The sequence below is a fragment of the Chiloscyllium plagiosum genome, chromosome 29 (assembly GCF_004010195.1).
Source record: "Chiloscyllium plagiosum isolate BGI_BamShark_2017 chromosome 29, ASM401019v2, whole genome shotgun sequence".
Taxonomy (NCBI): Eukaryota; Metazoa; Chordata; class Chondrichthyes; order Orectolobiformes; family Hemiscylliidae; genus Chiloscyllium; species Chiloscyllium plagiosum.
In genome coordinates this window covers 698,695-712,280 of record NC_057738.1, presented here as the reverse complement: position 1 = coordinate 712,280, position 13,586 = coordinate 698,695, and the positions used below count along the sequence as shown (strand labels likewise).

Below are 13,586 nucleotides of genomic sequence, written 5' to 3'. Positions count from 1 at the left end.
TGCTCTGCATGGCAGGTGTTTCTATGATGAGAGGGCATAAGTTCTTCAACTTCTGTGAATAACCAGTGGTTTACAGAGAATCTGAGGAAAAACATTTTCATCCAATGTCATAGAATGGAATGCGCTGCCCAAGAGGGTGAAGGTAACAGGTGTTCATATCATAGCAGAAGCATCTTGACAGGTGCTTAAAATACCAGGGCATAGTATTGTATCTTTTATGCCTACTGGCCTTTCCACCAATTTTAATGACTAAAATGGTAGTTTCCAGCCTTTCGGGGCTAGTCTGAATTTTGTAGCCAAGATGCTTCTTCATGGGCATATTGAAATTGCAGGGAAAACTTCACAATTCAAAACAATGTGTATTCACTTAAGTAATTTTTTCAAATAAACCTCATTTGTCAAGGCCTTGATAAATCTTCCAACTGCTATAATTATGTAAATAAGTTCCAATCTCATTAAAGTCTTAAGTTTGTTCTCAGACTCGTGCTTCATATCTCTTAATTTGCCTTTTTGTCACCTTAACTTTACTGCAGCCTTCCCAATACTCCAGCCGTAACAAATATTTTTCTGGGCCTTGCCTCTCTTTGGCAGCCCTCCCTCATGGAATCTGCTCACAATGGCAGTGATGCTCATTGTGTTGGAGTTTAATGTAACATTAATTTCTTCAGAACCACTACCCTGTAAAACAGATTCTGTTATGAATGGCCTTATTGGTTTTGCTTCAAATCTTGATATCAGCACATCAACAAATATTTTTTTAAAAGTTTTATTTAGATTTGAGATGATATCTTACCTCAATAAACATGTAGAGAGACAGAAGCATTACTCCAAGATTATATATTATTAAGTGAATCCTGAGAGAGAATGCAGGTTTCTCCTTCATATACTTTGTTCCCAGCCATATAGCGATTAGGTACAAGAGTGTAAGGAGGAACGTAGGTAAATAGGAATCCAGCATTAGCCATCCTTTAACCCTGGGATCTAAAAAGAAAATAACTTCAGAACTGGATCCCCAAGTTTACCAATCTAAATGTATTAGACAAAGTACAACAAAAAAGGCTCAAGTAATTTCAGAAGTTAAACCAAAATAAAATTCAAATATCCTTCAAGAAAAGCTGTCATCCTTATTTAATTTGGTCTACATGATTTCAGATTCACGGTACTCTTTGAAATAACTCCACAGAGGCTGGTATCCCCTCACCAAGTCACCCTTATTTACACATGAAAAGTTCTTGACACTGATCCCACTCCCTCAGTAGGAAGATATCTGACAATCCTGATTTTTCCTCTGTCAGCCCGGTGTCCCTGCTTGGGGCTGTTAGCCTTGTCCAATCGAGGCTGACCTTATTACAATCACTACATGCTTGATTCTTAATTGCCCTCTGAAATAGCCAGTTTTATCAAATCAATAGAAGATCAAAAACTAATGAAATCAAATGGATCAACTTAGGCAATGGAAACAATGATAGCTAACAGTCATTGTGAAATTGCTAAGGCCAACTGCCAAAATGGGAAGAGGTCTTCCACAGACCAGTCAAGAAACAGCCTGACAGTCACATTTGTGGAATCATAGTGGCTTCTGGGACATTATCTTTAAACTATAACCAGTCCTGGTTATGTTTTACATCAGTGGTACTCATCCAGATGTAGTGGAACAGTGGTTTACAGCTGGGAGTGAGTTGCAATGGGAGTCTTAACATTGATTCTGGACACCATGAAGTCACATACCATCAAGTCAAACGCAGGCAAGAAAACCTACTGCCGATTAACCCATCTCCCTTCAGCTGGTGAATCAGTATTTCTCCATGTTCAGCACAATGTAGAAGGACATAGCATGTACAATGTACAAGGGCACAGCATGTATTCTTGGCAGAGGTCTTAACTGTTCATCACCACCAGTGATTTGACAGCAACTACTACCAATACTGAGTTTGGGTCTGGTGGCAGGTGGTAAGGGGACCAAAAAGCTGGATAAACCTAACAAAACACAAATTATCCATCTCAGGTATATTTTATCATGACATGGTGGAGTTGGGATCTGTCTTCAGGTTACTCTATTATACTGAGTGACACTACCACTGTACTAAATGGGATTTGATTTCAAACAAATCAAACAGGGAATCAATGAGGCACCATTGATAATCAGCAGCACGGTCCTGCATTTCCCTACTTTATCATTATCAGCACACCCTGGCTCAATTAAGAGGGCACGAGAGCATAACAGGAGTAGCACCTAGCATATGTAAAAAGTGAGGTGCTTACCTGGTGAAGCTATAACAGACTACGTGCATTTCAAATAGTAGAACTGTCACACAATAGACAGTGACAGTGTAAGTGGTAAGTCATGTCACAGCCAAAGAATCAAATAAAATCTCTATGGTCCTACCAAATCCAGCCATGAATGGTGGTAGACAGCTCAACAATTAACCAGAAGTGACAGCTCCACAAATATCTCCATCTCAGCAAGGTGGCATTCCTGAAGAAGGGCCTGTGCCCGAAACGTCGAATCTACTGTTCCCTGGATGCTGCCTGACCTGCTGTGCTGTTCCAGCAATAAAGTTTCAACAAGGTGGCAACCCAGCACATCAATGTAAAGGTTAAGGCTAAATAATTTGTAGCCATCTTCAGCCAAAAGTGCAAAGTGGATGATCCATTTTGACTAGCTCCTAAGGTCCAAGATCACAAATTAGATTCCTTACAGTGTGGAAATAGGCCCTTTGTCAGCCTTCAGCCAATTTGATTCACTCCATGTCGTCAAATAACACTGAAGGTAATGGATACTGATAAAGGATGTAGGTTCCAATGACTTTATGGCAATAGCACTGAAAACTTGTGCTCTGGAACTGATTGTGGCCCAAGCCAAGTAGGTCCAGTACAGGACAAGTCTGGAGTCTCCTTGGGATATGAAAAGTTGCTCTGGTATGTACAATCCACAAAAAGCAGGACAAATCCTACCTTGCTAATCATACCCCATTAATCTACTCTTGACTATAAAAGTGATCAAGGGGTTTAATGCATACATCAGCATTAATCCTTTAAGTATCACCGAGAATCAGAGTGGGAGTAGACTCTTCAGCGCAACTCATCCATGCTAACCAGATTTCCTAAACTGGACTAGTCCCATTTAGCTGTGTTTGGCTCATATCCATATAAACCTTTCCTAATCATGCATCTGTCCAAATGTCTATTAAATGTTGTAATTTTGCACACCTCTATCACTTCCTCTGGCAGCTTCTTCCATATATACAATACCATCTAGGAAAAAGTTGCCCCTCGGGTCCTGTTTGAATCTTTCCCCTTCTCATCTTAAACCTATGCCCTCTAGTTTTGAACTCCCCTATCTTGACTATTCACCTTATTCATGCTCCTCATGATTCTATAAACCTCAATATGGTCACCTGTTAGGGTTGCCCATGACTAGTGACACAAAATGGCCAACTACTGTCAGCCATGGACAGCTGTTAACAGCATGTGGGAAAATATTTGCTTATTTAGTCTCTGCAAGTAGAACTTGTAACTGTCTAATTAAGATTGCTCAGATGAGATTGAATGTGTAATTGCAGTTGTTTACATAGAAAAGAACATTTCACACAGATTGTTTCTCTTGAATAATTTAAATCAATCAGTCTATTACAACATTAAGAGTAGGTTTTAGTTAAAATCCTTCATATAATCATACACAGATTCTGAAGTAGCTATAGATTTGTGTTTAAAAAAAAAATCAGCAAGAGCATTAGAGGACAAGATTCAAACTGTTCAGTTTCAGACAGCAAAAGTGGCTGCCCTTATCTTTACAGGGAGGAATGAATAGAGATTAGCGGATATTGGAATGTGAATTGAATGGACATATTAAGACAACTTGTTAGCTGAAGAATTCTAATACTAGGTGTAACCACATAACTTTGTTGGAACTGATCAAAAAGTGATATTCTTTTGTATTCCCTGTAATTAGAAATTTAAAAAAGGTCTGAAAGTAAGAGGCAAATATCCACATAATTGGCAGTTTACACAGTGCAATTGGCAAATGTTACTTGAATACAGTAACCACTGAAAAGCCTCAAGGAGATAGATAAGTCTGGGGAAACATTGTGAAGGACAGGGGTGGACCACAGGCCTGTCCACCTCAGTGATTAGCAAGCTTGAACTGTGTAAGATGCTGGACCTGAGAGCCAATTACAGAAGGATAATATGGTACCGCTAACCAATAGTAATCAAGTGGGGTGGGGGGTGGTGTACACTGAAAACTGTATACATTAAGACAATCTGAAACTTTCGTGTGCCTTACAGTAAAAAACATCTTAAGCTGTAATGAAGTTGTATTAAAATAAAATTGTACCTGAATCTACCACCGGACTTAGACTCAGCAGAAAATGAGATCCAGCATCACCCCCTCAGCCTTCTACAGTCCGGGGAAAAAGTCCCAGTCAATCCAGCCTCCTTTTAAAAAAACTTCCCAGCAGCCCTGGTTTTTCTCCACCCTCTCTCCTCACTGCTCTGTTCAAAAAATTTTGATTTTTAACTCACCTTCCCAGCAGTCCTCCGCTTCTCTCTCACCCCGATCAGGTTTACAGGATTCTGAAGAGGGAGGGTGAGCAGCCAGAAATTGTGATACATATTGGCACCAATGAAATAACCAGGAAAGGGATTGAAGATCTGAAAAGTGACTACAGAGAGCTAGGTTGGAAGCAGAAAAGCAGGACAGGTAGAGTAGTGATCTTGGGTTTGCTACCAGTGCCAAGAGATAGTGAGGTGAGGAACAGGCAGACATGTGAAGTGTCTCTCACCTGCCACATTCTGCAGGAGGAACATGCAACTATCCTAACATCCATATCCTGCTACTCTGAAAGCCTACTCAGAATTAAACAAAGGAAGAGAAGAAGAAAAAGAAACCTGAAAGCTTACCTAGTTTACAGACTTGTAGTAAGGTTAGAGGAGGTGGGTTGGAGGGAGGTCATATGGTGTAGAGACTCGGGTTTAGAGGTCACCCACTTAAGTCGTCCTTCGCTCCTCCCTTGCACTTCTCGGCAAATTTGGCTATCTAGATTCAGAATTGGTTGGCTGACAGAAGGCATAGAGTGCTTGTAGATGGAACGTATTCTGCTTGGAAGACAGGGTTGAGTGGTGTCCTGCAAGGCCTCTGCTCTTTGTAGTTTTTACAAATGACTTGGATGAGGAGGTTGAGGAGTGGGTTAGTAAATTTGCAGATGACAAAGGTTGGAGGTGTCATCAATAGTATAGAGGGTACTGCAGGCTGCAGCGCGACAGAAATGGCAGATGGAGTTCAACCTGGATAAATGCGAAGTGATACATTTTGGAAGGCTGAACTCAAATGCTGAATATAGGATTAAAGACAGGATTCTGAGTCGTGAGTTCATGGAATGCCCTGCCAGTAGCAGTGGTGGACTCTCCCTCTTTATGGGCATTGGATAAGCATATGGAGGATAGTGGGCTAGTGTAGGTTACGTGGGCTTGGATCGGCAAAGGGCCTGTACTGCGCTGTATTTTTCTATGTTATATGATTCTTGACAGTGTGGAGGAACAGAGGGATCTTGGTGTTTAAGTACATAGATCCCTCAAAGTTGCCACCCAAGTGGATAGGGTTAAGAAAGCATATGGTGTTTTGGCTTTCATTAAAAGGAGGATTGAGTTTAAGAGCTATGAGGTTTTGCCACAGCTCTACAAGTCCCTGGTGAGACCACACTTAGAATATTGTGTCCAGCTCTGGTCACCCTACTATAGGAAAGATAGAGGCTTTGGAGAGGATGCAAAGAAGGATAAAGAGAGAGGTGACCTGATTGAGGTATACAAGATAATGAGAAGCATAGATAGAGTCAATAGCCAGAGACTTTTCCCCAGGACAGGATTGACTGGCACAAGGGGTCATAGTTAAGATTTTATGAGGAAGTTTTAGAGGAGACATCAGAGGTAGGTTCTTTATGCAGAGAGTTGCGAATGCAAGCAATGTGTTGCCAGCGGTGGTGGTGGAAGCAGATTCATTAGGGATATTTAAGCAACTGCTGGACATGCATATGGACATCACTGAATTGAAGGGTGCATAGGTTAGGTTATTTTACGTTGGGATGAATCCTCGGCACAATATTGTAGGCCAAAGAGCCTGTTCTGTACTTTATGTTCTATAACCCAATTGCTCCATTGTCAGCAACATCCTTGTTAAACCTTTTTCCGCACTCTTTCCAGTTTAATAATATCTTTCCTGTACCAGATTGACCATAACTATACACAGGTTTTGAAATGTGGTCTTACCAATGTCTTGTACAATCATAACATGATGCCCTAACCCCTGTACCCAATCCTCAGCGATGAAATCACAAGTGCCAAACACTGCTTCATCACATGATCTATCTGTGAAGCCACTTTCAAGGAACAATGAACCTGCATCCCCAGATCTTTTGTTCAACACAACACCCCAGGGCCCTACCATTAACTGCGTAAGTCCTGCACTAATTGGTCTTCCCAAACTGCAAAACTGCATTTATCTAAAATTAACTCAGGGCCCACTGGCCCATGTTAATCAAGATCTTAGGTTTTCTTAAATAGCATTCTTCACTGTCTACTCATGACCAATTTTGTGTCATCCACAAACCTACTAAACATGTCTCCTATATTCTCACTCAAATGGTTTGTATAAACGTGACAACAGTGGAGCCAGCATATATCCTCGGAGCATACCTCTGGCACAGGCCTTTGGCTTGAACAGCAATTTTCTACCACTGCCTTCTATCTCAACCATCAAACCAATTTGTATGCATTTGGCTAGCACTGGCTAGACCCCATATGATTTAACCTCACTAACTATGTTACTATATGGAATCTTGAAGGGCTTTCTAAAGTCCAATTAGACAACATCTACTTCTCTGCCTTCATCTCCTTGGTCACTTGGAGTGGTCGAGATGTCCAGCACAGAAACGGACCCTTCAGTCTGACTTATCCATGTCAACCAGATATCCTAATCTAATGTATTCCCATTTGCCAGCACATGGTCCATATCCTCTAAATGCTTCCCATTCGTATACCCAACCAGATGCCTTTAAATGCTTTAATTGTACCAGCCTCCACAAACTCCTCTGGCAGCTCATTCCATACACGTACCACCCTCTGCATCAAAAAGTTGCCCTTTAGGTCACTTTTCATATCCTACCCTTTTCACCCTAAACCTATGACCTCTAGTTCTGGACTCCCCCCCACCCCGGTGAAAGACCTTGTATATTTATCCTCCACATGCCCTTCATGATTTTATAAACCTGTATAAAAAGGTCACCCCTCAGCCTCCGACGTTCCAGGAAAAACAGCCCCAGCATATTCAGCTTCTCTGAATAGCTCACATCCTCCAATCCTGGCAATATCCTTGTAAATAATTTCTTAACCATTTCTAGTTTCACAAAATCCTTCCTATCGGAGGGAGACCAGATTGCCCGCAATATGCCAAATGTGACCTAATCAATGTCCTGTACAGCCACAACATGACCTCCCAACTCCTGTACTCAATATTCTGACCAATAAAGGAAAGCATACCAAATGCCTGCTTCACTATCCTATCCACCTGCAACTCCACTTTGAACCTGCACTGCAAGGTGTTTTTGTTCAGCAACACTCCCTAGGACCTTACCATTAAGTGTATAAGTCCTGCTCTGATTTGCTTTCCCAAAAATCAGCACTTTACATTTATCGAAATTAAACTCCATCTGCACCCTCCACAGCCCATTGGCTCATCAATCTAGATCCCTTTATACTCAAAAGTAACCTTCTTCGCTGATCATCACACCACCAATTTTGTCATCTGCAAACATACTAACTATACCTCCTATGTTCATATGCAAATCATTTATATAAATGACAAAAAGTAGTGAACCCAGCACCAATCCACAACTGGTTACAGGCCTCCTTCTGAAAAACAACCCTCCACCATCACATTCTACCTTCGAGCCAGTTCTGTATCCAAATGGCTAATTTCCCTGTATTCCATGTGCTCTAATCTTGCTAACCATGAGGAACCTTGTCAAGCGTCTTAGTGAAGTCCATATAAATCATGTTCACTGCTCTGCCCCCATCAATCCCCTTTGTTATTTCTTCAAAAAAAAACTCAATCAGGTTTGAGAGACAATTTCCCATGCACAAAGCCATGTTGACTATCCTTAATCAGTCCTTGCCTTTCCAAATACATGTACATCCTGTCCCTTAGGATTCCCTCCAATAATATGCCCACCACAGATGTCAGGCTCACCGGTCTATAGTTCCCTGACTTTTCCTTACCACCTTTCTTAAATAGTGGCACTACGTTAGCCAACCTCTAGTTTTCTAGCACCTCAGCTGTGACTATCAATGATCCAAATATCTCAGCAAGGGGCCCAACAATCACTTGCCTAGCTTTCCACAGTTCTAGAGTACACCTGATCAGGTCCTGGGGATTAATCCACTCTTATGCATTTCAAGACATCCAACACCTCCTCCCCTGTAATTTTTTTAAGATATCACCATCTATTTCCCTACATTCTATAGCTTCCTTTTCCTTCTCCACAGTAAACACTGATGCAAAACATTCGTTTAGTATCTCCTCCACCTCCTGCGACTCCACACAAAGGCCACCTTGCTGATCTTTGAGGGGGCCTGTTCTCTCCCTCGTTACCCTTTTGTCCTTAATTTATTTATAACAATTCTTTTGATTCACCTTAACCACATTCGTCAAAGCTATCTCAGGTCCCCTTTTTGCCTTCCTGATTTATTTCTTAACTATACTCCTTACTGCCTTTGTATTCTAAGGATTCTCTCAATCTCTCCTGTCTTAATCAAAACCTCAGTTTCTCTAGTCATCCAGCATTCCCTGCATCTACCAGCCTTTCCTTTTACCCTACATGTCTCTGTGTCTGGACTCATTATCTCATTTTTGAAGGCTTCCCATTTTCCAGCCATCCCTTTACCTGCAAGTATCTGCCCCCAATCAGTTTTTGGGAACTCTTGCCTAATACCAACAAAATTAGCCTTCCTCCAATTTAGAACTTCAACTTTTAGATCTGGTCAATTCTTTTCTATCAATATCTCCATCTACACCCTTAAAACTGTGGCAGTCCCAGTCTATGTTTGGAAAGTTAAAATCCCCTACCATAACCACCCTATTTTTACAAATAACTGAAATCTCCTTAAAAATTTGTTTCTCAATTTCCCGCTGACTATTAGACGGTCTATTATACAATCCCAATAAGGTGATCAACTCTTTCTCAGTTCTGCCTAAATAACTTCCCTGGATTTATTCCCAGTACAGCAGTAATGCTATCGCTATCAAAAATGCCACTCTCCTTCCTCTCTTGCCTCCTTTCTATCCTTCCTGTAGCATTTGTATCCTGGAACATTAAGCTGCCTGTCCTGTCCATTCCTGAGCCACATCTTTGTAATTACTGTGATATCCCAGACCCATGTTCCTCACCATGCCCTGAGTTCATTTGCTCTCCCTGTTAGGCCTCTTGCATTGAAGTAAATACAATTTAATTTCAGCCCTACCTTGTTCTCGGCTTTGTTCCTGTCTGTCCAAAGTCGCTAACTTTCTCGATTGTACCAGTCTCAAATTGATCTTTCCTCAGTATTTCCCTAGCTCCCACCCCCCACCTTACTAGTTTAAATCCTCCCGAGCAGCTCTGGCAAATCTCCCTGCCAATATATTAGTCCCCCTCCAATTCCAGTGCAATTCATCCTTCGTGTACAGGTAACTTCTACCCCAGAAGAGCTTCCAATGATCCAAAAGTGTGAACTCATCTCCTATGCAACAGCTTCTCATCCACATACTCAGCTGCTCTATCCTCCTATTCCTACCCTCACTAGCTCATAGCGTTGGGAGTAATGCAGATATTACTACTCGAGGACCTTTTTAAATTCCTGTCTAACTTTCTATATTCTCCCTTCGGAATCTCATCCTTTTCCCATCCTACGTTGTTAGTTCCAATATGTACAGTGACCTCCTGTTGGTTCCTCTCCCTTTTGAGAGGATTCTGCACCCACTGACATCCTTGATCCTGGATCAAGGGAGGCAACACCATTGATTTTTTGCTGCTGGCCACAGAAATGTCTGTCTGTACCTCTGACTAGAGAGTCCCCTAACACAATTGATCGCTTGGAACCAGACATACCCCTCATTACATTAGAGTCGGTCTCGATACCAGAAACGTGGCTCTCCTTGCTGCATTCCTGCGGAATACAGGGTTAATGGTAGGGTTCTTAGTCAGGTGGAGGAACAGAGGGATCTTGGGGTCTATGTACATAGATCTTTGAAGGTTGCCACTCAGGTGGATAGAGTTTGTAAGAAGGCCTATGGAGTATTATCGTTCATTAGCAGAGGGATTGAATTCAAGAGTCGTGAAGTGATGTTGCAGCTGTACAGGACTTTGGTTAGGCCACAGTTGGAGTACTGTGTGCAGTTCTGGTCGCCTCACTTTAGGAAAGATGTGGAAGCTTTGGAGAGGGTGCAGAGAAGATTTACCAGGATGTTGCCTGGAATGGAGAGGAAGTCGTACGAGGATAGGTTGAGAGTTCTCGGCCTTTTCTCGTTGGAACGGCGAAGGATGAGGGGTGACTTGATAGAGGTTTATAAGATGATCAGAGGAATAGATAGAGTAGACAGTCAGAAACTTTTTCCCCGGGTACAACAGAGTGTTACAAGGGGACATAAATATAAGGTGAAGGGTGGAAGGTATAGGGGAGATGCCAGGGGTGGGTTCTTTACCCAGAGAGTGGTGGGGGCATGGAATGCGCTGCCCGTGGGAGTGGTAGAGTCGGAATCATTGGCGACCTTTAAGCGGCATTTGGATAGGTACATGGATGGGTACTTAATCTAGGTTAGAAGTTCGGCACAACATCGTGGGCCGAAGGGCCTGTTCTGTGCTGTATTGTTCTATGTTCTATGTTCTATTCCCCTGACAGTCCATCACCCCCTACATTTTCCAAAACAGCATACTTGTTTGAAATGGGGATAGCCACAGAAGACTTGTGCCCACTACCTGCCTACCTCTCCTACCTTTCCTGGAGTTAACCCATCTATGTGACAGTATCTGCAACTTTTCTCTCTTCTGATAACTGCCATCCATCACACTCCCTAGCACTTATAAATTCCTCATTACCTCTAACTGCCGCCCCAACTGATCCATGCAATAAAATAGGATTCACAATCAAAGACACTTCCTGCAGACATAATCATCAGTAACATGAAAACTCTCCCTAAATTCCCACATCCAACAGGAAGAGCATATCACCCTACTAAAGGCCATCTTTGCTCCTTCACAACCTACAGACCCAGAAAATAGCACTGCATTTTTGCTCTTAAAAAAAGCAGTGCTCTAAGCTAACTTAGTACTTATAGTTTATATTTTTAAAGTTTAATCAAGAGATCTCAATAAAACATCAAGAAGGAATCCATTTTACTTGCTACTGTAGACTTACAGCAAGGTTACACATTAAAAACTATGCACTTTTCTGTACCTGTGCTGTGAGCTCTCCCACACAGGTTCCTCCAAGGTCAGCTGTGAATTTCACTGTTTGTTCATTTTTCCTAGACACATGAATTCAAACAGCAAAGGCAGTAACTGTGCAGATTTACTGCTGTGTCAGTTAGTGTAGGTTTCTGTCTCTCCCTCCCTCACTGACAATGTGGTCACTGCTTTTTGACTGCCTTCCTCCTTTTAAAAAGTGCTGTTGTTTTGATCTTCTTTTTCCCCAAAGCTCCAAAACAATGCAACAGCATGTAAAACAGTAATTGCCGCCCCTGCAATTCAAGGACATCACCCCAGCATAAGATACCTCGAAAAAAGGAGCAGCTCTTACAGACATTTTTCTCATCCTCCATCTTGGATTCCCTCTTCAAAAAACTCAATCAAGTCTGAGACACATTTTCTATGCACAAAGCCAAACTGACTATCCCTAATCAGTCATTGCCTTTCCAAATACATGGAGATCCTGCCTCTCAGAATCCCTACTGTAATTTAGCCATCATTGATGTTAAGTTCACCAGTCTTACGTTCCCCAGCTTTTTCTTCCGGTCTTAAATTATGGAACTGCATTAGTGACCCTCCAGTCTTCCCCAATCATTCATGGCTGTCAATGATATAAATATCTCCTCTAGGCACCACTATTTCCTCCCTAGCTTCCCACGATGTCTTCAGAGACTCTTGATCAGATTCCGAGGATTTACCTACCTTTATGCATTCCAGCTCCTCTTCAGTAATATGGACACTTTTAAAGACACCACTATTTATCGAGTTCCCTAGCTTCCATGTCTTTCTCCACATTAAATACTGCTGTAAATATTGGTTTAGGATCTCACTCATCTCATGTGGTTCCACACATAGATGGCCTTATTGATCTTTAAGGGGCCTTATTTTCTCCCTAGTTACTCAATTGCCCTCAATATCCTTGAAGAATCTCTTTGGATTCTCCTTAACCTTATCTGCCAAAGTTCTCATGTCCCCTTTTTGCCCTCCTAATTTCCCTGTTCAATGTACTCCTACACACTCTATACTTCAAGGGATTCACTTGATCCCAGCTTGATTCTGATTATTCCAGACATATGCTTCCTTCATCTTGACCAGAGTCTCAATATCTCTGGTTATTGAGTGTTTCCTACTTTGCCCTTCACACTAACAGGAACATGTTGACTGCTCATTTTCATGCTTTTGAAAGCCTTCCATTTGCCAGACATCTCTTTATCCATGAACTGCCTCCCCCAATCAATTTTTGAAAGTTTTGTTTAATACCATCAAAAATGGCCTTTGCTCCAATTTGGAAAATTCACTCATGAACCAGGCTTATCCTTTTCCATAACTTTTTAAAACTAATAGAATTATGGTCACTGGTCCCACAGCGCTCCCACAATAACACTGTCACTTGAATGTACTTAAAATTACACCCTATCCAAGACCTTAATACTATGGCAGTCACAGTCTAGGTTGGAAAGTTAAAGTCCCCAACCATTACATCCTTATTATTCTTACAGCTGTGACCTCCCTACATATTTGCTCCTCAATTTACCACTAACTATTAGAGGGTCTAGAGTATAATTCCATCAAAGTTATCACATCCTTATTTCATAGTTCCACCCATATAGCTTCACCAGACAATCCCATGGAATATAAGACCATAAGACCATAAGACATAGGAGTGGAAGTAAGGCCATTCGGCCCATCAAGTCCACTCCGCCATTCAATCATGGCTGATGCGCATTTCAGCTCCACTTACCAGCGTTCTCCCCGTAGCCCTTAATTCCCCGAGACAACAAGAATCTATCAATCTCGGCCTTGAAGACATTTAGCGTCCCAGCTTCCACTGCACTCCGTGGCAATGAATCCCACAGGCCCACCACTCTCTGGCTGAAGAAATGTCTCCGCATTTCTGTTCTGAAACGACCCCCTCTAATTCTAAGGCTGTGTCCACAGGTCCTAGTCTCCTCGTTTAACTGAAACAATTTCCTAGCATCCACCTTTTCCAAGCCATGTATTATTTTGTACGTCTCTATTAAGTCTCCCCTTAATCTTCTAAACTCCAACGAATACAATCCCAGTATCCTCAGCCGTTCCACATATGTTAGACCT

General features: G+C 41.9%; 1 protein-coding gene across 2 annotated transcripts in view; it reads right to left on the bottom strand.

Annotated features, from left to right (window-relative positions):
• Positions 1-13,586, bottom strand: part of elovl2 (ELOVL fatty acid elongase 2) — a 196,576-nt gene that overhangs the window by 63,254 nt on the left and 119,736 nt on the right. For both annotated transcript variants that reach the window (XM_043719004.1, XM_043719003.1), the window contains exon 3: positions 794-981. In XM_043719004.1, coding sequence (XP_043574939.1) covers positions 794-981 — 188 coding nt within the window. The remainder of the gene's footprint in view (positions 1-793; positions 982-13,586) is intronic.